We start from the raw sequence: 25413 nt of genomic DNA on the forward strand, positions 1-25413 counted from the left end.
ATAAAAAGTTGTATAAGGAAGCACATCGTACTTTTGGAATCAACATTGTCCTGTACAAAAAAATAAAAAACGACATCATACAGATAAATTTGTATACATGTTCCAAACAACCTAGAAATGAAATTCAAACATTTTTGAATAGATACAATCAAAAAAGACGAGTCACAGATTATTTGGCATTGCTACAACATTCACATAACTTTTCAATATTCAAATTGAAACGTTCAAGCAGCAACTCCTCGACAGGGTACATTTTGTGTAAAATTTGTGTGGTGTGGTACTGCTGACGAAGGAGCCGGTGTTCTGACGTAGAACATGGATGCGCTGTGCCTTGTTTACCAGCAGAGAGTGATGCTCACGCATGCGTCATGGTAATCTCGTGAATGGCGGAGAATATAAATGTTATTCTTTGGGTGGATATTAAATGCAATCTATGTAAATGTTACCCTTGAATCGATGGATCTCTTTTTCAGCACTTTTCAACACTAACATTTAGTAGACAACTCCACTGGATGGTGTATTTTCCAGCTTTCGTCCCACGCTTTTGTTTTCAGTATATTCAAGCTGTGTATTTTTAGATGAGAATAGTTTTTATGCCTATACATGTGTTCTAGATATTGATCAGTGATTGCTCTTGCCAGGGTGATGGGAAAAAAGCAGAAGCCGTGGCCACTGTGCTTGCTGCTGTTGATCATGCACGTATACGAAAGCCCACGCATGCTGAAGGGGCTCAGTTGGAAGAAGAGGCTGACATAAGACATCAGGAAATGCTAGCAACTAAGCAACAGGTCACAAGTAAAAAGGAGCTGTTGCTAATTCCCACTGAAATGCCAACGTCTACTACCGAGAAGAGTGTACATGTCACCCAGGTTAGAAGCATTTAACAGAACCTGAAACGTGAAAATGATTTTATTTTATTTTATTTCTTTAGTGTATTTGCATTCAAATATCCTCTGTTGATTTGTAATAGATTCAAAGAACTACTGAGGTTAGCTCCAAGGTGGAGACTGACCTTGCACCATCCCCAGTTCCACATTTCACAGTATCAAAAGTTACTGTACCAAAACCAGATCATAGGTATGAGGTAAGATTTGGTGATTACAGGCAAGCAGTGAAATCCCCCTTCTCTAAGTTACATGCATTTTTAGATATTTAGGAAAGAGGGTAATGAGAGAGAAAGCTGATAGAACGTAAACAAATTTGCATAAACCATATGAAATAAATCTGAAATTAGTTTTCATTCAATTTAAATCTCGAATTAAAATATCTTGAAATCCTGCTTGCCTGAAACACAGTTTTTAGAATTCAACAGCAGATTTATGCACAGTCGGTTCCAAAAGTCTGAGACCACTGAAAATTTGGGATATTAGTAATTTTATCAAAGTTTAAGGATTTATGGAATATTTTTCACTGTTATGTAATGTTTGCCATTTGTGCTATTACGCTTTTCATACTTTTGGAGTTCATGCAGCTGACTGCTGCTGTCATTATAGCAAAAGGGGGACATACCAAGTACTTTTGTAAATTAAAGTACATTTAAGTTTTGTATTTAATTATATGCAATGCAAAATATGTGCATTTTCACTAGTGGTCTCAGAATTTTTGGTGTCACTTTATGTTTCAGATTTTATTTTAACATATTAGCACTATCCTTTAACAAGTGCCACCTATACAGACCAATATAAACAAAACAAAAACCCACCCTCAATACCTCACATTTAAGCTTCATAATAACTCTCACCATAACGTCCGTCCATTAGTTTGTCCATCAACCTCTTATTAAACCATCAAGTTATTAATCCATCAAGTATGAGTTATCTGAAATTCCTAACAAATTAATTTTTCCTACCATCCTTCTAAAAAAGGTTCCGTGACTCTTCCCCTCTGTGTGGCTAAACAAAAGTGATAGTTTTTGTGGTATTCTGTGGTAATGTTGCTCTTCTTGGGTTGGTCAGGTTTCAATAGCAGGTTCTGCTATTGCCACACTACAAAAAGGGTTATCCTCAACAACTGCAGCTCAAAAGATCATCAAGCCTGTCAAGCCTCCAACACATAAGATTGTGGAGACTCGTGTGACCCCAGAGCCGACTCCTCCTCCTTTTAGAGACACTGCAGAGAGATATCAGGCTCATTTTGAAACAGAGTTACACAGAAAGATAGGCGTTTCATTTGCTGGGGAAGAATGGGACACAAAGGTTTGTAGTTTGGTGTGTTTTCCACTTGTAAAGCTAACATTTGCCTTAATATCACTGGTTATTCTTCCTCATATAGAGTCTTGTGTGGTTGGATTATCACTTACTGAAAGATTCCTCAAGGCCTAACCATTTTCCTTACAGATCTCATCTGATATTCAGAGGCTTTCTTCTCATCATCTCCTCCTAATCTTTATCAGATTTAATTTTTTTTTTCATACTCAGACAAGCTGTTTCTTTTTAACGTAATTTGTGCCAATCCGCTAACAAAATAATTGTGTCACTTGGTAAATGTTGAATTTTTCCTGCAGGTTGTTGAGACTGCAGCGATCCCCTCAGCTATCAAAGAGCCTGTAGTGCCCCCTACGTTGATGGCAGTAAGTGTTTTATTAGCATTTTAATTCATTTCTGATTTTTAGAATCCCTTGAAGAATCACTAAATACAAATTGGTGTCTTGTTCATTAGGGTTTGAAGAATGTGAATGTCACAGAGGGAGAGTCTATCACTCTGGAGTGCCAGATTTCAGGCCACCCTACCCCAGCCATCATGTGGTTCAGAGAGGATTACAGAATTGAGCACTCCATTGACTTCCAGATCACTTATGAAAACAGCTATGCCCGCTTGGTGATCCGTGAGGCCTTTGCTGAAGACAGTGGCCGCTTCACTTGCACTGCTACCAGTGAGGCTGGAACTATCAGCACCTCATGCTACCTGCTTGTCAAAGGTAAACCTTGAAATTATTTTATTTTTAATTCTAATTAAATTTATTTTGTGGCACTGCTTATTTTAAGTGTATGTATGTAATAAAGCTATAAAATATTTTCCAAAATGTTTTAAAACAAAACCACAAATAAGATTCAGTTCCCAGAAATATTGCAAACCCATCTGCATTTCTTTTGAACCCAAAGTTGAAATTGAAAGTTGAAAGAAGCACAAAAAGCATAAAACACGGGATAATTTATTGTATGTTTATTTTGTTTATTTATAAAGTTATTTATTTATGTACTTACTTTTCATAGAATTGACCTAGGTAAAGGGGTAGGATTTTGGTCAAATGGGACTGGGAGGATGTTGGGGTTTAGATCACATAGTATGCTATTAGTTTTCTATATTTTGCATACTATTAAAATCTTACAATAAAAGAGAATAAACAAACAAAAAATGCAGGATATACCTCCATACCTTAACCATTTTTTTTAAAACAGCAACAACAACAAAAACCATTTATCTTATATTTTTTTACAGTGTCTGAGGAGATTGAGAGCAGAGAGGACATTACTGTCCAGGAGAAACAGTAAGTTACAATGGCAAGAGCAAGGACTCTTGCACCTTAACTAGTAAAAAAAGTTGAACTGATGGATAACACACTTTAATAATTGTTGTAATTATTTTGTGTGTGTGTTTTAAACAAGGACTTTCATTGAAGCCAAAGAGGAGACCATTTCTGAAATAAGTGCGGTCTCTGTGGAAACTGGAGCACCTGCTGCTCCTTTCTTTGTGAAGAAGCCAGTGGTTCAGAAGCTGGTCGAGGGGGGCAGTGTTGTCTTTGAGTGCCAGATCGGAGGAAGCCCTAAGCCACATATTTACTGGAAGAAGAGTGGAGTTCCACTCACTACTGGATACAGGTATAGATTTTCAGTACAGTTTGAATCTGGTTGGTCTCTACACAGTAAAACAGAAAGCTAATACTTTCCTTGTAATTTAACAGATATAGAGTTAGCTATAACAAGGATACAGGGGCATGTAAGTTGGAAATTTCTATGACATTTGCTGATGATGCTGGAGAGTACACCATCTTTGCCAAGAACCAACATGGAGAGGTGTCTGCTTCCACGAGCCTTCTTGAAGAAGGTTAGTTGTGAATAAAGTAATTATTATCTGTGATTTCAATATAAAAAAAAAGTTTTGAACAGAAGAATCAACATGCCATTATGATTTTACAGAGGAGTTTGAAGTCTATATGAAGAAACTGGATGTGACATATGTAACGGAAGTGACAACAGTGGTGCAGGAGCCCAAAGTGGCAGATGTGCCCCCTGTACTTGTAAGCGAATATGAAAAAGAGATGATGCAGAGGAGGATGGCTCAGCAAACACAGATGATGCAGTCCTTCATCTCAGAGACGGTAATGAATTTATATGGGAAAAGTTATTTTAATCATTTTTGAATGAGATCATAAATAAAATTTAAAAAAATGTAACTTTCAGTTTGCTTACTAAGAAATGCCTCTAAAAATGTAATTTAATAAAATGAAATTACATATGGATTTCATATATATATACATTTTGTTATTTTCAGGAATTTCAAATATCTGCAATTGAACGAAAAATAATCCAAGAGATTGAAATCCGCATCCTTAAAATAACTTACCGAGAACTGGTGATTGAGGATAGTGAGGAGATGGTCATGAATGTTGCTGAGCATGAGGCTGTCGGATCCTCATTTAGCACTCCAGTCAAAAGCTACAGAATTCTGGAAGGCATGGGTGTTACTTTCCATTGCAAGATGGAAGGAACACCATCACCAAAGGTAAGGGTGCTAATTCTATTGATAAACGGTATTCTCATCACAGCACAATATATATAAGTAATTTTACGTCATTTGTGTTAAATAGATTGCCTGGTATAAAGACGGTAAGCGCATTAAGCATGGAGGCCGCTATCAGATGGAGGTTCTACAAGATGGTAGAGCTAGTCTGCGTCTACCTGTGGTGTTGCCAGAAGATGAGGGCATCTATACTGCATTTGCTAGCAATATGAAGGGTAATGCTGTCAGTTCTGGAAAGCTCTATGTGGAGTCCACAGCAGCTGCTCAGCCTTACTACCCACAGGCCGAAGCTGTGAGGAGAGTCCAGTGAGTTGCCTTTGCCTTATTAAGCTTCATCTCTATTCGCTGTTATGACTAGATATAATGTAATGTTTTCCACATTTACCCTTCTAATGTTTTAGGTCTACATCTCCAATGTCTGCTCGCTCAACTAGTTACTCCCCTGGCCGTTCACCTGCTCGCTCTGTTAGCCGTTCTCCTGCTCGTAGACTTGATGACACTGATGAGAGTCAACTGGAGAGGCTATATAAGCCTGTCTTTGTACAGAAGCCATCATCCTTCAGGTGTTCTGAAGGACAGACTGCAAGGTTTGACTTAAAAGTAGTTGGAAGACCTATGCCCGACACTTACTGGTTCCACAATGGTAAGTGTTTTTTTAAACTACAGTACTGTTCAAAAAAAAATATATTTTTAAAGAAATTAATACTTTTATTGAGCAAGGATATGTTAATTTGGTCAAAATTGACAGTAACAACATTTCTAACATTACAAAAGATTTGTATTTTAAATAAAATTTGAAGTTTGTCAAAGAATCCTGAACAAAATGCATCAGAGTGTTTTTTTTTGTTTGCATATTTGATTTATTTTTTTGCTTGTTGAAAATGGAACAGAAACATTTATTGTTTTTAATTATCTTTACCAAAGGACAACAAGTGGTCAATGACTACACCCACAAGATTGTGGTAAAGGAGGATGGTACTCAGTCAATGATTGTGGTTCCTGCCATGCCTCAGGACTCCGGAGAGTGGACAGTTGTTGCTCAGAACAGAGCTGGAAAGACTACAGCATCTATGACTCTCACCGTAGAAGGTAAACCATTTGTTTTTGTTCTAAAAACTATGTTAGGTCTAGATTTGGTGGTGTGGGAGATTGTGTAAACTCATGGCTTACATATTACAGCAAAGGAAAATTTGGTCCGACCCCAGTTCATTGAAAAGCTAAAGAATATCAGTGTTAAGGAAGGAAGTTTGGTTGAGTTGGCAGTAAAAGCCATTGGAAACCCCCTCCCTGACATTGTCTGGCTGAAAAACAGTGACATCATCTCTCCTCATAAATACCCTCACATCAAGTAAGGGACTTGCTTTTCAAATTGTTTAATTATGGTCTCTTTGTGGTACTAATCTGTTAAATCCAAAATTTGTATTGCAGAATTGAGGGTACCAAAGGACAGGCACATTTCCAGATTCCTCAGACTGCTGGCTCTGACAGTGCGTGGTACACAGCCACAGCCATTAACAAAGCTGGCAGAGATACCACTCGCTGCAGAGTCAATGTAGAGGTTGAGTTCACCGAACCTGAACCAGAAAGAAGACTCATCATTCCCAAAGGAACATATAAGGCAAAGGACGTTGCTCCACCAGAAATTGAACCACTGCATCTTCGCTATGGTCAGGAACAGTGGGAAGAGGGTGACCTCTATGACAAGGAAAAGCAACAGAAGCCACACTTTAAAAAGAAGCTTACATCAGTCAGGCTGAAGCGATTTGGACCTGTGCACTTTGAGTGCAGACTGACCCCTATTGGTGACCCAACTATGGTTGTTGAGTGGCTGCATGATGGCAAGCCACTGGAAGCTGCTAACAGACTGCGTATGATCAATGAGTTTGGCTATTGCAGTCTTGATTATGAAGTTGCTTATTCCAGAGATAGTGGCATCATTACTTGCAGAGCTACTAACAAATTTGGTGCTGACCAGACCTCGGCTACACTAATTGTGAAGGACGAAAAGGGTCTAGTGGAGGAAAGTCAGTTGCCAGAAGGTAAAATGCACAGAATGGATGAAATAGAGCGAATTGCCCATGAGGGCGCACCCTCAGGAGTAACTGGAGATGACATGTCAGAGAAGACCAAGCCAGAGATTGTCTTGCTCCCAGAACCCATAAAAGTATTCGAGAGTGAAACAGCCAAATATCGTTGTAGAGTGACTGGTTACCCCACTCCCAAAGTCAACTGGTACCTAAATGGACAGCTCATTCGAAAGAGCAAACGATTCAGACTACACTATGATGGCATTCACTATATGGAAATCACTGACTGTAAGTCGTATGATTCTGGAGAAGTCAAAGTATTGGCTGAGAACCCAGAGGGTACAGCTGAGCACACTGTCAAGCTTGAAATCCAACAGAAGGAAGACTTCCGGTCAATTTTGCGCCGTGCTCCTGAGAAGGCTCCAGAGGCATCTGGCCCCGAACCTGGCAGAGTATCTTTCGATGTTGTGAAGGTAGATAAACCTACAGAGGCTTCACAAGCAAAAGAAGTTGTCAGACTGAGGAAGGCTGAGAGAGTTGTTCATGAAAAATCCACAGAAGAGACAGAAGAGCTGCGAAGCAAATTTAAACGCAGGACTGAAGAGGGCTATTATGAAGCCATATCCTCAGTTGAGATGAAGTCTCGCAGAAAGGATGAATCTTATGAAGGAATGCTAAAGAAGAGAAAAGAAGAACTTATGCACTGGACCAAAGAGTTGACTGAGTCAGAAAAGAAGAAAGAGGAGGAGGAAGGCAAACTTAAAATTCCTACAATCAGACCTGAGAAAATTACACTCTCTCCCAGCATGGAGGCTCCAAAGATCTTGGAAAGAATTCAGAGCCAGACAGTGTCTCTGTCTGATGAAGTTCGCTTCCGTTGTAGGGTTGTTGGTAAACCAGATCCAGAGTGCCAGTGGTTCAAAAATGGCATTTTACTTGAGAAGTCAGATCGTATTTATTGGTATTGGCCCGAGGACCATGTCTGTGAATTAGTAATCAGAGATGTCTCAGCTGAAGACTCTGCTAGTATCATGGTCAAAGCCATTAACATTGCTGGTGAGGCCTCAAGCCATGCTTTCTTGTTGGTGCAAGGTATGTATTGTCATTTATATATCAGTGTTACTCTTATGATCATTGTTTATGTCAGAGTTACTTTATCTATTAAATTCTCTTCGGGTTTTTGCAGCCAAGCAGCTTATATCTTTTACCCAGACACTGGAGGATGCCTATGCTAAAGAGAAAGACACAATGGTAACCTTTGAATGTGAGACAAACGAGCCATTTGTCAAAGTCAAATGGATGAAGAACAATGCCGAAATTTTCTCCGGAGACAAATACAGGATGCACTCTGACAGAAAGGTGCACTTCCTATCTGTGCTGATAATCGACATGCAAGATGATGCAGAGTACACTTGTGCTTTAGTTGATGATGACCACATAAGAACTTCTGCCAAACTTCATGTTGAAGGTTAGCTTACACTCAGCTGTTGCTTTTTTATTTCACATTTACATCTTAGAATTTTTGGTCAAACATCTAATTTGTTTTACAGGTGCACCATTGGAAATTATAAAAAATCTGGATAGCGTTGAAGTGCCTGAGACATACTCTGGAGAGTTTGAATGTGAGCTGTCTCGTGAAGATGCCGAAGGCACCTGGTACTTTGAGAATAAAGAAGTTACGCCAAGCCTTAAATATGTTGTATCCTCTCGTCGTGGCCGACACTCCCTGTCTGTAAAAGACGTTAGGAAGGAGGACCAAGGCAAATACACTTTTAAAGTGGGTGATCTGAAGACAAGTGCCACACTGAAGATGAAATGTACGTAGAATTTTAATATAATTTATATAATATTATGAATATAATTTGTAGTGTTGGAGTATTTTACAGTAAATTAGGAACTTCATTAAAGATTTTATGTAAACAATTGTATAATTTTATTTGATTTCAGTGCGTCCTGTAACTCTGATGCAAGGCCTCTCTGATCTGACAATTTGTGAGGGTGATATTGCCCAGCTGGAGGTGCGATTCTCTCAGGAAAATGTGGAGGGAACATGGATGAAAAATGGTCAGCCCATCTCTGCCACAGACAGAATTCACATTGTCATTGACAAACTTGTCCACAAACTTCTGGTCGAAAATGTCAACAGGGATGATGCAGGAATCTACTCATTTGTTGTTCCTATTCAAAACATTTCTACAACCGGAAAACTTACTGTCCAAAGTAAGTTGGTTTTTGATGCTGATGCATAGACTTTAAAAAACTGAAATACCGCAAGAGAATGCAGAAATGTAACTTTAATCTTTTTTTCCCTCTTTACAGCAATTGAAATCATATCACCTCTAAAGGATGTCCATTCTATAGAGGGTACGAAGGCAGTACTAGAAGCTAAAATCTCTGCCTCTGATGTTGCTTCTGTGAAATGGTACCAAAATGACAAGCTCCTTGTGGCTAGTGAGAGAATCCAGATGGTTGCCAAAGGAACCAAGCAGAGACTAGTTTTGAATAGGTCCTTTGCTTCTGATGAAGGACACTATAAGATGGTTGTCGGCAGAGTGGAAACAGCTTGTAAACTTACTATTGAGAGTGAGTATTTCTGTTATTGAACCAATATAACACCTTTTTTTAGTGTTTGCTTAAAGTTAAGTTTTATGGGTTTCCATTATTAATGAACATATTTATGTCATACAGAGGTCAGCATCATCAAGCACATGCAGGACTGTGTGTGCACTGAAACTCAGAATGTCACCTTTGAAGTAGAATTATCCCACACTGGTATAGATGCCTATTGGACCTTCAAGAATCAGCCTCTCAAGGCTGGACCCAAATACAAAATTGAGTCCAAAGGGAAGCACTATAGCCTGACCATCATCAACGCTATGAAGGATGAAGAGGGCCAGTATACATTTGCAGCAGGCGAAAAGACATCCAGTGCAAAACTAACTGTATCAGGTATGATTTTTGTCATTTGTCAAATATCTGTCAAGTTGATGCGTAGATGTTGCCTCACGGTTATGATTTTCTTACACTAGGTGGCGCTATAAACAGACCACTCCATGATGTGACTGTAGCAGAATCCCAAACTGCTGTTCTGGAGTGTGAGGTTGCCAACCCCACCTCTGAAGGAAAGTGGCTTAAGGATGGCCACTCTGTTAACTTTAGTGACAATGTCAGAAGTGAGGATATAGGTACAGTCCGCCGACTTTTCTTTGTTATCACAAGACCACAAGATGTTGGGGAGTACACCTACCAAGTGGCAAACTCCAAGACATCTGCCAACTTAAGGGTTGAAGGTACATTTACTACCATGTTTTGAAGGCAGAATTCCTTTTCCATACTGAACATATTTTTCCTTTGTGTGCAACTGATTGCAAATGTGTCTTCCACAGCTGTGAAGATCAAGAAAACATTGAAGAACCAAACAGTCACCGAAACCCAAGAGGCAGTGTTTAGTCTTGAACTGACTCATTTAGATGTGAAAGGATCCCAGTGGATCAAGAATGGAATAGAAATTATCCCTAGTGACAAATATGAGATAACAGTAGATGGATTGGTTCACAGCTTAAAGATCAAGAACTGCAACTCCCAAGATGAATCAGTCTATGGATTTAAACTGGGAAAACTCTCTGCTAATGCCAGACTCAATGTTGAAAGTAAGTTTATTATTTGCCAAAATCAAAGAAAATTTGCCTTAAAAAAAAAAAAACTCTAATATGCAAAATCATTCTATTGCAGCTGTTAAGATTGTGAAAAAGCCGAAAGATGTGACTTCCCTGGTCAATGGAACTGCCTCTTTTGAGCTGAGTTTATCCCATGATAACATACCTGTTCAATGGATGTTCAAAAACCAAGAGCTGAAACCTAGTGCCAATGTTCAAGTAATGTCTGAAAGAAAAGCACATAAGCTGGTCATTCAAAATGTTGATGAAAGCAGTGATGGAGAGTACACAGCTGTAGTTGGACATTTACAATGCAGCGCATATTTACATGTTGAATGTAAGTATCAATTTAAAGATGTCCCCTACCAAAACTTGTTTAGTGTCTAAAATACACTGCTAAGTCCATATAATGACTATTTCAGCTTTGAGAGTCACAAAGCCCCTGAAGAACATTGAGGTTCCAGAGACCCATGTGGCCACGTTTGAATGTGAAGTTTCACATTTCAATGTTCCATCCACCTGGCTGAAAAATGGAGTTGAGATTGAGATGAGTGAGAAGTTCAGGATTGTGGTGCAAGGCAAACTGCATCAGCTGAAGATCATGAATACCAGCAGAGATGATTCTGCAGAATACACTTTTGTATGTGGAAATGACAAAGTCTCTGCCACCCTGACAGTTAACCGTAAGTTATTTTTCATGTTATTTGCTAATGCTTAAGTGCTCACCAGACATGTATTTAATAATTCAAAAGAAGCTAAAATGGCAACAAAAATTCAGAATTCAGTCAATAAATGTTTCTTCCCTCTCCTTCAGCTGTCCTCATCACATCTATGCTCAAAGACCTGAATGCACAAGAGAAGGACACCATCACATTTGAGGTGACCGTCAACTATGAAGGTATCACCTACAAATGGCTGAAGAATGGTGTAGAAATCCGATCCAGTGATAGATGCCAAACTCGCACCAAACAGTTCACTCACTCGCTCACTATCCGAAATGTCCACTTTGGGGATGTTGGAGAGTACAAATTTGTGACTGGATCTGCTGAAACCGCAGCAAAGCTGTTTGTTGAAGGTAATATTTGCTTTTGTTATAAAGTTTTTCATATTTTTTATTTTCGGTTTATCCTGTTCATTCTGATCAAGTTGTTTTGTCATCATCAATTTAAGCTCGTGTCATCGAGTTCACCAAGCACATCAAGGACATTAAAGTTACTGAGAAAAAGAAGGCCACTTTTGAATGCGAACTCTCTGAGCCCAATGTCCAAGTAACATGGATGAAAGATGGTCAGGAACTTGAAATATCCGAAAGGTACTCCAGATGTTGGTTTTCCATATCCATTCACAGTTTTCCTCTTTGACATCTATTAAGTTCAGTGTCTTGATGGAGATATCATCTTCACTGTTTAGGTACAAAGTGTCCACAGAGCGACACATGCATCGTTTTATGATCCAAACTGTGCGCATGTCTGATGCTGGTGAATATTCTGTGGTTGCTGGATCTAGTGTATCGAAAGCTACCCTCACAGTTGAGGGCAAGGATGTGCGTATCAGTGAACTTGCCGAGAAAGAAATCACCGTAAGTACCAAGCTGTCTTAAATATTATTTACTGACAAGCAGTGATCAGCCCATCAATAATGCATTCAATTGCTTTTTTATTGCAATTTTAATCCAGGTACTTGAGAAACAACGAGCTACATTTGAATTTGAAGTCAACGAGGATGACATTGAGGGTCGCTGGCTAAGAAATGGAGTCGAGATCCAGTTTTCTGTAGATCAGCGCTTCAACTATGCCGTTATTAGAAAAATTCATCGCCTGACAATCACAGAAACATACAGAAGCGATGCTGGAGAATACACATTCATTGCTGGAAAGAACAGGAGTGTTGTGACCCTACATGTTAACAGTGAGTTTGGTCTCAAAACTTTTAGATTCTTTTAGTGCAATCTGTCAAAATGTTTATGCAGTGACATACAGTGATATACATTTTTATACATGCAGTATTGAGGGTAATTAGATAACATAATTAGAGCTAAAAAAGTAAAGTAAGAAATATACATTATAATTCCTTAGTTACTTTGCCAAATAGGTAAGAGGCATTACTTTTCCATTTTATTTATTTGCAGACAAATGCAATTAAAAGGCATTTAATGGACATATCTACCATGCTAAACTACTTGCATAAAAAGTCTTTTATAAAGTCTTTTATGTTGATGTCTTATATGGAATATAATGTTTCTTAGTTTATTTGTCTCTGTATGTCTATTATTTATTCTTATTCAACATTATTGCATTGTTCAGTCCCAGAGCCTCCTCAGATCATCAGGCACATGGAGCCCCTGTCTGTTGAGGCTGGCAAACCTGCACGTTTCTCTGTGGAAGTGAAAGGAATTCCTCAGCCTCAGGTATCTTGGTATAAGAACTCTCAGGCCCTGTCTTCTGGCTTCAAGTGTAAGTTCCTGAGGGAGGGAAATGAGCACACATTGCTACTTATCGAAGTCTTCCCAGAGGATGCAGCTCAGTACAACTGTGAAGCTAAGAATGACTATGGAGTAGCCACAAGCTCTGCATCACTTAATGTGGAAGGTAAAGAAAAACACGGGAAAAAATTCACAATGAATTATAGGTACATAATTTGCTTATGCTTGCTATGCCTTATACTCCTCAGTTCCAGAAGTTGTTTCCCCTGACACTGGAGCACCACTGTCACCACCTGTCGTCATAACACCAATACGCAACACTTCTGCCAATGAAGGACAATCTGCTAGGTTCCAATGTCGTGTCTCAGGGGAAGGTGAGATCAGTAATCATAACTCTGTTCCAAACCTAGTGAGCTGCTTATTGTCTACATAGGCATCTGCCTTTTCTGCTAGCATCCTAAGTCCCATAAGTGAGTAATTTGTAATGCTCTGCATAGTTAGACAATCTCAGAGCTTGTTGCAATACATTATGGGATTGCATTCACCTTGGATACATGCAATGCAATTTAAGGATTTGGTTAAAACTAGTTATCTTAGGAGACAGAATTATTAAAATCCAACTTTTTAGTATAGCTTTTACATTGGGAGCACTTTTATGATCCTTTAAAATGAAGTTGGCTGGGTGATAAATATATGATATCATATTGAGACTGCAATAAATTATTATTATTTCTCAAAGTAGTAATAATAATGTTTTAAGCAATGTCATACAACCAAGATATTTTTTCATACTTGTTTTAATTTATACCATTCTGTTGTCTTATTTGACAAAAAAATAAAAATGCAATGTCTTGTTGTAAATTAATTGTTATATTTTCATTTGATTTACATTTTAAAAGATTAATTCATTTTATTAGATACCATTTTTGATATTAAATCTGTATTAAATTATAAAACACAGAAATCAGAAAAATAAAAAGGAAAACAGAATCTAAGGAAAAATAAAATTGATTATTTATAATATAGTGGCCTTATATTAAGAGGTAGCTTACTTTGTGGAGTTTAATTGTGAAAAATCAAGCTTTGTTCAAATTCATTCTCAAGGTCTAACAAACATTAACAATGGTAAATAAATATTGGGTTAAATATTAATATTGTCTAATATGGAAAACAATATTATGGTCATATTTTTGCCCATATCTCCCATCCCTACTCACTAGGTTTTGGAGCACATGATTTTGCTGGTTTTGGTGCTGGCACACATGATCGAGTAAATAGTAAATTGTACTATTAATTGATGCTCATGCTTATTCCTCTGATTTACTCCTGTTTAGATCTGACAATTACTTGGTATTGCAAAGATAAGGAGATCAAGCAGTCTGATGTATTCAGAGTGTCTCAGTTTGATGAAAACTGTCAGCTGGAGATCACCAGAGTTTATCCTGAGGATGAGGGCGAGTACACATGTGTTGCCCGTAACTCTGCAGGAATGGTCTCCTGTTCTGCTGTACTGAAAGTGGATGGTGAGTTAAATTTTCTTACCAACCAAAAATCGCAAAAAAATCGCAAACTAATTAAAAAAAACTGATAATGGCTTTAATTATAATGTATGTTAGTTTTTATTAATTAATAACACAGTTGGTGGTGGTTTGTCTGTTAATTAGGGCTTTCAAAGCTAACAATGATTACTAAAACAATGATTTCTAAAAACTGAATGAACAATTCAGAGTGAATTAGAACTACATGAATGCACAAGTGACTAGCCGAGCACTGGTTTCTCCGTAAATTCTTAAAATAATTGTCATTCTATCACTGATAGAAATATTAATTCAAAAACAAGCAGAGAACTGCATTTTTTTCAGTTTTCATTACCTATGTATTTTTATGCAGTGTGAGAAATCTAAAATCTGTTGATTTTTTTTCTGTAAGTGCGATGAGTAAAATGCATAAATTTATACTAAGTGTCATCCACACAAACTGCTGAATATGTAATGATTGCGAATAGGTCTTTTTTTACTTTCCTTAAAAAAAGACCTGAATTTATTAATGCATGACTACACAAAAGCATGAGGTAGATAATGCTGAAATAGCTGAAACAGCCCTACTGTTAATACAGACCAATTTTGTCAGACAAATGTGAAAACAGAATGAGTTTTGTACAAACAAACTTCAATGTGTGCACTATAGTAATTAGTTGAGGACAAATCAATACTTCCTTTCAGGACAAACACAAATTACGGACTATACATCTGAGTCTCAAGCCACATCCAGCCTCTTCACAAGCATTAAGACTGTTCAGAAGGATCATACTGGCCAAAGGCCAACTTTTATTCAGCCTATTGTGAGCTGTGTGGTGGCTCACGGAGAAGTGGCTAGATTCCATGCTTGTGTGTCTGGCATGCCAAAACCAGAGATATGTTGGTTCCATAACCAACAGTCTATAAAGCCTACCAAAAATGTTGTCTTTCATTTTGATGAGATGACAAACACGGCTACGCTAATCATAGTTGATACTTTCTCTGAGCATGCTGGACAGTACACTTGCAAAGCAGTCAATATCGCAGGAGAGGCAGCTTGCTCAGCCATCCTTGCTGTAACAGAAGAAGGTAATTGAGATCAAAGTAGTATATGGTTTTTGATTAACAAATCACGATTAATTCACGTCATTTACTTTTTAAGCCTTTCAGTCAACCTCAAGAATCTCTCAGTGAATTTCCTGATCACCTTCACTAACTTTACTTTATGAAACCTTGTCAGTGCTGCTGAAGAAGTTGTATCATACAGTGCTCTCTTGGCGTCAGGCTGGCAAATGCATGCTTTCTCGAAATCGCATGTTTCACATCTTTTTAACATTTTTACATTTGTTTTTACATGCAGAATGGATTATTGCTACAGTGATGTTTGCTTGGATTTTGCATGTTGTAGGTGGCATATTTGGCTAATTGTTTGTTATTCATTTATTCATATTACTCTTTTTTTCTTTTACAGTTACAAAGGCACGAGAGGAGATTGAAGCAAAAATTGAGGAAGAGGTCAAAGGTAGGGTCTTAATTACAGTATAAAACGTATTTAATAATGATGTCTCTCTGTAAAACTATTAAATTTAACATTTCCAAGCATATTGTATTGCATGCAAACACATCCTCTTTAATGGGAACAACTTTCATATGTTACTGTTGGATATGTGTATGGTTGGAATCAAGTGTTTTTGGATAGCAAGCAATTTGATTGGTAAAATGCTTGCTGTGAAGCACTTTTGCAAAGTTTTGCATCTGTTCATTCCCCTTTGAAAAGCATGAAGGATATGGTACTTCTTGGTTGTTTTAGAAGTAAAAAGTGCAGGATGATTGTCCTTTAAAAGTTCCAGACCACAGGAAATTACGTTTTAAAAGATATGGAATTAGCCACATCTTTTAATTGCTTCTTATGTTTCTTGCATCTGGAACACCTTCCTGCAAATATTTCTTAGACTGGCTTGCAGATAGCGGTATGTGATTAATGTTGTTTGCTTTTTAAAATAACATGGTTATACGTGTAAACTATATTAGTTCGAATAAACGCCTTCTCAAAGAAATCTAGAGCTGTTTTAATGACCACACTCTTCTTTTTATCAATAGAGAGTGATGTTTCTCTATATGTATGAAAGATTTCCGTCATTCTAAGGATTAGAAAGGGCGTTTATTCATCATTCTGCAAGTCAGGTAAGGAATATTTTAGGATATATATACATCAATTTAAATATATAAGAGGCTCTTTTGCGGAACAGATCAGTATTATTTGGATACGTATTAATGCTTTGAAAAGAAATTTATGCTTTGAAGAACTGTCCACAGAAGAAGGAACAAAACATCAAGCGATTTTCGTGTCAGAATCTTTAATAAAGACTCAAGTCTTGCGTTTATTCGAACAAATATGGTGAGTGAATTTGTTTTTTATGGCTTTGTGACTTGATGCATGCTTTAATATATCTATTAATATTCTATTTGATATATATTTCAGTTTCTTTAGCAAACTGTGCATTTTGTTGAAATTTGTCTCCTTTTTTTCCAGAGTTGTTTTATAATGAAGGAACTGAACACATGGAAAAAGGAAGACCACAATCTAGTGCATTTTCAGACCCAGAAGAAAGTTTAGATCAAGGTCTTGTAGCCCCGTCTGAAAACATTAAACCCTCCTTCACCAAAAAGCTGAAATTTCAGTCTGTTGTAGAGGGTGACACTGCAGCTTTTAAGTGCAAGCTAGTTGCAATGCCACCTCCAACGATATTGTGGTTTCATAATAACAGACAAATACAGAAGGAGCACCATCGTAAAATATATACAGTTAGTAAAATGCATATGCACGCAACCAGTTTAACAATTGAGGGGATTAAGGAAAAAGATTCAGGCAGTTACAAAGTCATGGCAATTAACACTGAGGGATCTGCTGAAACCACAGCATCACTTCTTGTATCACTGAGGGAAGAGCAAGATGTTACTTATTTCAGTCATTCTAGATCTTCAAACAAAGCCCACTCGAGCTCCGATTCATTAGCTGATTCAACAAAAGAAAGAACATTTAAAGTAGATCTTAGATGTGTTGGCTCTCCTTTTGATAAAACAACTAAAGGGCAAACTAAGGGACGTCATAGATCAAAAAGCACTCTGTTCCGAACAATGTATTTTAGAACTTCGTCCCCATCAAGAACAGACAGGGACAGCAAGTTTGAGACAGCATCTGAACGTGCACGCTCTCCAACTCCGATGTATGAGAGATACGAGAGGTTCAGTGATCGATACAGTGATATATACTGTGACAGATTCACAGGACGTGACCGATACAGTGATAGGTTTAGTGATAAATTCAGTGACCGGTGTAGTGATAGGTACAGCGACAGATTTAGCGACACAGACAGCCTTCATGGAGAGGTTAAAGCAAAACTCAGTCTCTTACAAAAGGCTGTCAAAAAGAAAAAGAGACTTTCTATTTCTACAATGTCCTCATCTGAGTTTGAAGTGGAATCAGTTACAAGTGAGCCTTGTTACACAGATTACGTTGAGAGACTCAGAGTCAAGCCATCTACTTTGCCTGAAGTTCAACATGTCGTTCATCCTGGTGAGCAAGGTGAAAGTGGTAGAGGTTCAGCAGAATATCAGAGTAGACTGGAGAGAATTACCGGAATTCGCTCCCAATCAACTGATCGAAGAGTTAGACACTCTTTTGAGCCTCAGTCAAGATCTAGGGCACTTCGAATGATGAAGGGTGAACCTCCTCTACAAGAAACTTTAAGAAAAGACGTTCAAATTGATGTATCTGATGCACGGATGGATCAAGGGATCACATCGAAAGAGGAGTCAGAAAAGGAGATAAAATATGATATTTTAGTGCACAAAGATGATGCTAGCCTTAGTCAGTGGGATGATGAGGCGCAGACTAAGGCAAAAGAACCATTTGTCTTGCAGTGGTTAGAGGCAGGAGAAGCTTCCAAACAAGCAAGCAATACAAAGGAGATAAGCTCATCACACGAAGAGTCAAAAGAAAAAGAGTCTTCAAGAGCCAAGGCAGTGAAGCCAATGAAAGAAATATTTTTTGGTGATGAAGGTAAAACGGTCCCTGTACAGAAACTAGAACAGAGAGCTATGTCTGTGGAAAACATCCTTGAGAAAAACCTAGAGAGTGAGTGCTTAGAAAGTGAAGATCAGTTCTTAGCTCAACGCATTCGAAAATGGCAACAAGATGTGCAGTGGGATGAAGCACAACAGGTCAAGGCAAAGGAACCTTTTGTGTTGCAGTGGTTAGAGACAGGACAAGCTTCCAAACAAGTCAGCAGTACAAAGGAGATCAGTCCATCACATGAGAAGCCAGCAGACAAAGTGTGTACAAGAGCAAAGGTAGTGAAGTTAAAGGAGGAACAATTTCCTGCCGATGATGGTCTGCAACACGAAAGTAAAAGGGCTCCTGTACAGGAATTAGAAAAGAGAGCTATGTCTGTGGAGAACATCCTTGAGAAAAACTTGGAGGGTAATCAATTCGAGAGTGAAGATCAGTTTTTAGCTAAATGGCAACACGATGTGCAGGTTGATAAGGCAGAGTCTATTGAGCCCCAAAAGTCAGAGAAAAAAGGCTCTTATTTTCATGAATCTTTGGGTAAAGCCCAAAATGAAGAAGCAGCAGCTTTAAAAGATCAAAGGGAATCCTCATTTACAAAGAATTCAAGATCTTCATTCAAAGAAAAACATTCACATGAACTCTCAGATGAGAGTGAGTTACATTTATCACGAGAAAGAATAAATGAGTTAAAAAGTGAAAGCGATCCTGTGAGTGAAAAAGAGGCATTGACCCAGCGTATAATGAAATGGCAACAAGATGTTTTGACTGTGCAAGAACAGGTTGTTGAACTAGATCCTGATTGGGGTGGTGCTACTGAGAGTGCTTTAGAAAGAGCAGCATATAAAGATGTTGAGGTGGAAGAGATGAATAGGAGATCACCACAGAGAACAGCAAAGGAGAGGTGCTTTAGTGATGTTTCTTCTCAGTCCTATGTAACTGATAGGTCTAAAACACATAAGCAGATTCTTTCTGAAGCTGATAGTGAGAAGTTAAGGACTGAAAGTGACTATTTTGTCAGTGAGGAGGAGGCTCTAGCAAAGCGTATTAAAAAATGGCAACAAGATGTTCCAATTGAGCAAGAAGAAAGTGTTGAATTAGAATCTAATTGGGCCATTTCAGAGCATGTGCAGTCTTCTGTTGAAACACCTGAGACAATGTTGACGTCCACAGCTTCACCAACTGGAAAAGTTCTGTTGTATACAAAGCCTGAGCAGTTTGTGACCGATAAAATTAGTACAGATGTGACTGGATGTATTGAAAGCCGATATTTGGGTAATAAGGATGTAGTTCAGCGGCATCATGGTAATGTAAAAGATGTGACAATGCCTAGACAGGATCCTGATGTAATAAAGCAACAGAAAACCCTCTCAAAACAAGAAATCCCCAGTGTTACTCCCACTGCAGCGAAAATCTCTACGAGTATAGTAAAACCGGGAGCACCTGTATTTGTGACAACATTAATTCCAGAGGTTGAGGTAAAGAGAGGTGAGATGACTGAACTAAGTTGCCAATTCCAGGGAGATCCCCCACCCTCTGTTTCATGGCTTAAAGATCGACATCTTATAATGAGAGACCCTGATTTTGATGTTCGTTCCAAAGCAACTTCATCGACACTGACCATTTATTATCCAACTATTGACCATCAAGGTCTGCTTACTTGTAATATTGCAAACAAACATGGAAAAGCAAGTACATGTTGCATATTCAAAGTAACTGAAGATGTTCTGCCAAGGACAGAGATTGGACCTCCTCAAGAGGTTAAAGTAACAGATGAGTCAGTGTTCACTGAAGAAGAAATGATTGAGGAAGAACTCAAGTCACTAACAAAACCTAAGATAGACAGCAAATACACATTGCAGGTGCCTCAGGCAGTCATCCACATACCGCAAACTTCAGACTTGTCTATTCACTCCTCACCAGTTGAGATCAGAATAACTGCTCCAACTCCAGTGCTAGAGATTGTTCATGAGGCTAAAGGCACATTTGGGCCTGTTAAACAAACCTCAGAATCTCCGGCTGATGACGGGTCCTCTCAAACCATGAAGCATAAGTTCACATTTTCTTTTGATGAAGGTCGTGGAGCTCCCCAGGTTGTTAGAGAACTAGAGAACATTAGTGCTTCAGACGGGCAGACTGCTATGCTTGAGTGCATCATTATTGGTGAACCAACACCTGAGGCTGTCTGGTCTCATGATGATGTTTGCCTTGATCTTAATACCAGTAAATATAGATTTGAGGTACAAGACAAATGTTACAGTCTTTTTATTGACAATTTTACTTGTCTTGATGCTGGAACATATAGATGTATTGCATCTAACAAATTTGGGCAGGTTGAAAGTGTTGCTGATGTGTCTTTTAATTCTGGAACTTTGGACTCTGGATTTTCATCCATTGCCATGTCAGAGGTGGATAATCAAACTAGATCTTTTGGCGTATTTTCAGAAATCACCAAAGTTGGAACAAAGACTTCATCAAGTTCTTCCACAACATCCAAAGGTATTACTCAAAAAAGTGAAGATGTTCTTCATTATGAACATTTCACTTCAGTTAATCCTGCTGGATTTCAAGATATTAGCAAAACCGATGATCCCCGTTACCCACAGCCAGATGCTCCCAAACTCATCAAGCACATTAAGAAAACTGCTTCAGACATACCTGTAATAACAGGCTGTGGTTTGCAGTCATCTGGGGCAGAGGTTAAAGTAACAAAATTAAAACAAGCATTTGAAGCACCAACATCTTTTATAGATGAGCCTGTTGAGCCAACAGTACAAACAAAGGATGAGTCATCTTTTCCCATAGAAGATATCCCAGAGTTTTCTCTTGAGCCTGATCAATGTGAAAAGGAACAAACAACTTCAATTCTCTGTAGTGAGGACAGGATGGAAGATCCTACTTTGACTGCAGCTAAGATCTTCCCATTAAGAGCTTTGCCAGATGTAACAGATGCAGTTCTTCACAACACAGAATATACTTTAGAAGAAAAGTCAGAGATGAGAATGTCTTCCATAGAATCAAAATTATTTGACTTGCAACATTTTGTATCGTTGGCAAATGTTACTGAGGTCCAGCACTCGCCCACTTTAGTCAGACCCCAGGCTAGATTACCAGAGAAAATTAACCCAAAAGATCGTTCTGTTAGCCCTAAATCTGTTCCAGATAGCACAGTAGAACAAATAATTATACAAGAGGAGGTATGTGTTAGGCAAAGTGGCATTGATAACTCTGCTCAAGAAGCTGTCATGTCAGATACCAAGGCACAGTCAATTGAAATAACTGAGTCAATAAAAATAGGCACCATTAGTATTCAAAGAGCAGATGATGAGGACATGCCACTAGATAACATCAATCCAGTTAATATAAAACATGATAGGATGAAAGCCACAGATATAGCAAAACTAGTTAGTGTAAAATCCAAAATTGAGGTTGACAGAGCATCGCAATCTGACTCTGATTACTCTTACCAAACACAGAGACTGCAACAGCAACAGAAAAAACCTGCTAGGCTAGCGGTTGTTGGTGTTCCCAAACTTGAGGAAGAAGAAGTAACTTTTAGTGCTGTTTATGACTACTATAACCCACCAACTGATTGGGGAAGGCCTTTGTCTCCAGAGTCAGAAATGTCTATTGAAGTAGGTAGCACAGTCAGTGAAGAGATGGCGGAAATAGAACGGTTCTACACACCAGCATCATCCACAGAAATTTCTCAAATTCAGAAGTCACCAGAATCTTTCCATACCCCCTCAGAGACTCCAGGGGGTGTCATGACTCCTCCCGAGTATCCGTTTTCCCCTGTGGAACACAATAGACCCTCATCTAGCTCTAGTGAAGATTTTTATTCCCCGGCAAAATTTCTCAATTCTCCAGATGATGAGGGTATTGAAACAACTCCCCCTGTGTTTACTATCGATGAGGGTATGATTCTTCCAGAAGGACGTGGGTCACTAGGTTTGGGGACACTTCAGGAAAAGGTTCAGGGAATTCCTCCAGCTTTCCTTAAGCCACTTACAAAAAGAAGAGTTTTTGAAGGCGATTCCTTACAGTTCTGTGCTGAAGTATTTGGACTACCCACTCCAGAAGTGAAATGGTTTATAAACAAAACTGAGCTTGAGGCAGATGAGAGGACTAGTATTGAAAGAGATGGTGATAACATTGCTCTGGAAATTAGGAATATCACAAAAGCTGACCAAGGGGAATATATCTGTGAGGCTCTTAATTATGTTGGTGAGGCAAAAAGTGTTGCTTTGGTTGTTGTTATTTCTCAGGAAGCAAGGCAAATGCTACCCCCTCCTGCTGTTACCCATCAGCATGTCATTGAGTTTGATGTCGAGGAGGATGAGGATCCGTCAAGATCTCCCTCTCCTCAAGAAATCTTGTTGGAGGTTGAGTTAGATGAGAATGAGGTGAAAGAATTTGAAAAACAGGTAAAAATTGTCACCATTCCAGAGTATACAGCTGATAACAAAAGTATGATCATATCCCTTGATGTTCTGCCAAGCATGTTTGAGGAAGGGGCTGTGGATTTTATAACTCAAGAAAGTGATGAATTAAAAATAGCTTTTGAAGTTACAGAAATGCCTCCACGTTTTATAAACCCTATTTATGACATTGAAACACCCGAAAACACAAATGTAATGTTTGAATGTTCCTTAATGGGTATTCCCTCACCAATAGTGTCATGGTACAAAGGAAATGTAAAGATTCCTATGGATAAGAAAAAGTACATCTGCAGCTCAGATAGTGATAATCATTTTTTGAAGATTCTCAAAGCCAACACACATGACAGTGGCATATATACATGCAGAGCCATTAATGTTGTCGGTGAAACACTTTGCAGAGCGTCACTTATGGTTATGAATCCACAGTCATTCTCAGGCAAAACAAGGGGAAGAGAACTAACTGCAGTTTCTCTTGGCAGTGCAAAAGTTCAGCCTCAGAAATTTGACTTGGTTGTTGGGAACTCATCGTTTGATGGAGAACAGACATCAGAATTAGAGCTTGAATTTGAGTTCCAACAGGAATCTGATGAGTCTCAGAAAGCTGTCAGACTGGTTGCTGTTACTGATAACGAGACAAGTGAGCAAGGAGAAAAATATGTTAGTATTAATTTTGATGTCTTTGCGGAACCCTCAAAAGATGACAAAATAGAATTCAAAGGCAAATCAACGAACACTTGTAGTTTTCAGTTTCAGGTCACTGAAATCCCCCCAAAATGTATTATCCCACTGCAAAATGTCACTGCAGCTGTAGGTACACCTGTAATGCTTCAGTGCTTAGTGAGCGGCAAACCTAATCCTACAGCAGAGTGGTACAAAGATGGTGCTCCAGTAAAGAATGCTAGATATATTATCCAGGAGAAAGCATCAGGGCATTTCAATCTGCTGATAACAAATGTAACTCACAGTGATGCTGGCGAATTCAAATGTATTATCCAAAACAAAGCTGGTTACACAGAAACAACTTCATTGTTGAAAGTGTTTTAATTTGACAGCAGTTTAAAAAGTTAATTGATTATGAAACAATGTCAAGCAGGTTTGTTGTTTTGTTTACTTTGAATAGATGTAATGTAGTACACAATTTTTTTAATGTATTACAATTGTACATTATTGTGAAATTATGTATAGAAACTTTTGCTTAATCTGCATTCAAAATTGTTTTTCATTAGTATATATTTTAATTATCCCTAATTTATTGAAAAGACATGATTTGATCCTCATTTACTCTTGAGTAAGTCTTCTTTTTTATTGTTTTCCTCTCTTGTGGTGTCCTGGGTCTTTCTTTTTGTTGGTGAATTGAGTTCAGGTGAATTTCAGTTCAGGTGAATTTCAAGCACCGTTTTGAAAGATCTAATAAAATTTCTTGACAATGCATGCCCCAAATAATAGATAAAAGTAAAGTAAAGTTTTCAAAAAGTGTTTTAATTCAAATTGCATGAATATTAATTTCCCCTTTTGTGTATTTCTTTTTTCCTTAATGTTACAAGTGTGATCAGAAAAAAAGTAAGGAAAAATAATTTGAATACTTATTTGAAATTGTTTTCAGAGACTAGATTTTCCTTGCTCAAGTTCATCATTTGCAGTATTAGTAAGACTGCATAGAGTTGGATAATAATCTAACGTTTTTGTTGTATAGTTCGATCATGATTTTGTAAAAGTAGTGGTAATTCAGTTATGGAATTTAATAGGTTGTAAATAAAAAATAAAAAATAAACATAGGTTAGACAGTTTTCTTATGTGTTCTCATTTATATGCCCTTCAGTTTCATCAATTGTTGTTAATTTTGGGGGTACAAATCCAGGTGAGCTAGTCAAACCTTTATGGATAGAAATAAAGAAAACTAAATCTGTGTGCCATAATTTCATTAGAAACACAAATGTGTTGTTCTACCCATTTATTGTAATTCTGTTTACATGAAAAGTAAATAAAATTATGATGAAACAATTTACTGTTATTTTGCATTTTTTCTTTTTTATCTCTTAAGGGCATTATTATGTCCGCTTCTTGACTCATACTGAATGACCTCCATCTTTATCTTTCTTGTGATTTCTGAGGATATTTTGGTGAATCTTTAATCCCATTATTTTCATACAGAATTTTCTAGTTTGTAATACTTATTTGAAATTGTTTTCAGAGACTAGATTTTCCTTGCTCAAGTTCATCATTTGCAGTATTAGTAAGACTGCATAGAGTTGGATAATAATCTAACGTTTTTGTTGTATAGCTCGATCATGATTTTGTAAAAGTAGTGGTAATTCAGTTAAGGAATTTAATAGGTTGTAAATAAAAAATAAAAAATAAACATAGGTTAGACAGTTTTCTTATGTGTTCTCATTTATATGCCCTTCAGTTTCATCAATTGTTGTTAATTTTGGGGGTACAAATCCAGGTGAGCTAGTCAAACCTTTATGGATAGAAATAAAGAAAACTAAATCTGTGTGCCATAATTTCATTAGAAACACAAATGTGTTGTTCTACCCATT

The 25413-nt window shown here is 37.9% G+C and overlaps 1 protein-coding gene across 1 annotated transcript in view; it reads left to right on the forward strand.

Moving 5' to 3' along the window:
- ttn.2 (titin, tandem duplicate 2) overlaps nucleotides 1-25413 on the forward strand; it is a 195235-nt gene that overhangs the window by 40767 nt on the left and 129055 nt on the right. Inside the window, exons 29-60 of the mRNA XM_016293855.1 lie at nucleotides 626-869; nucleotides 971-1084; nucleotides 1956-2195; nucleotides 2504-2569; nucleotides 2659-2917; nucleotides 3439-3487; nucleotides 3606-3818; nucleotides 3902-4044; nucleotides 4137-4318; nucleotides 4492-4722; nucleotides 4808-5046; nucleotides 5142-5383; nucleotides 5665-5829; nucleotides 5920-6088; nucleotides 6169-7859; nucleotides 7954-8235; nucleotides 8318-8584; nucleotides 8715-8987; nucleotides 9087-9350; nucleotides 9456-9716; nucleotides 9797-10057; nucleotides 10154-10417; nucleotides 10500-10760; nucleotides 10846-11106; nucleotides 11238-11498; nucleotides 11594-11735; nucleotides 11834-12002; nucleotides 12100-12331; nucleotides 12727-13011; nucleotides 13094-13219; nucleotides 14180-14368; nucleotides 15834-15884. Of these exons, the coding sequence (XP_016149341.1) occupies nucleotides 626-869; nucleotides 971-1084; nucleotides 1956-2195; nucleotides 2504-2569; nucleotides 2659-2917; nucleotides 3439-3487; nucleotides 3606-3818; nucleotides 3902-4044; nucleotides 4137-4318; nucleotides 4492-4722; nucleotides 4808-5046; nucleotides 5142-5383; nucleotides 5665-5829; nucleotides 5920-6088; nucleotides 6169-7859; nucleotides 7954-8235; nucleotides 8318-8584; nucleotides 8715-8987; nucleotides 9087-9350; nucleotides 9456-9716; nucleotides 9797-10057; nucleotides 10154-10417; nucleotides 10500-10760; nucleotides 10846-11106; nucleotides 11238-11498; nucleotides 11594-11735; nucleotides 11834-12002; nucleotides 12100-12331; nucleotides 12727-13011; nucleotides 13094-13219; nucleotides 14180-14368; nucleotides 15834-15884 (8096 nt within the window). The remainder of the gene's footprint in view (nucleotides 1-625; nucleotides 870-970; nucleotides 1085-1955; nucleotides 2196-2503; nucleotides 2570-2658; nucleotides 2918-3438; nucleotides 3488-3605; nucleotides 3819-3901; nucleotides 4045-4136; nucleotides 4319-4491; nucleotides 4723-4807; nucleotides 5047-5141; nucleotides 5384-5664; nucleotides 5830-5919; nucleotides 6089-6168; nucleotides 7860-7953; nucleotides 8236-8317; nucleotides 8585-8714; nucleotides 8988-9086; nucleotides 9351-9455; nucleotides 9717-9796; nucleotides 10058-10153; nucleotides 10418-10499; nucleotides 10761-10845; nucleotides 11107-11237; nucleotides 11499-11593; nucleotides 11736-11833; nucleotides 12003-12099; nucleotides 12332-12726; nucleotides 13012-13093; nucleotides 13220-14179; nucleotides 14369-15833; nucleotides 15885-25413) is intronic.

Source organism: Sinocyclocheilus grahami, unplaced genomic scaffold (genome assembly GCF_001515645.1).
Source record: "Sinocyclocheilus grahami isolate Dianchi unplaced genomic scaffold, SAMN03320097.WGS_v1.1 scaffold308.1, whole genome shotgun sequence".
Lineage (NCBI taxonomy): Eukaryota > Metazoa > Chordata > Actinopteri > Cypriniformes > Cyprinidae > Sinocyclocheilus > Sinocyclocheilus grahami.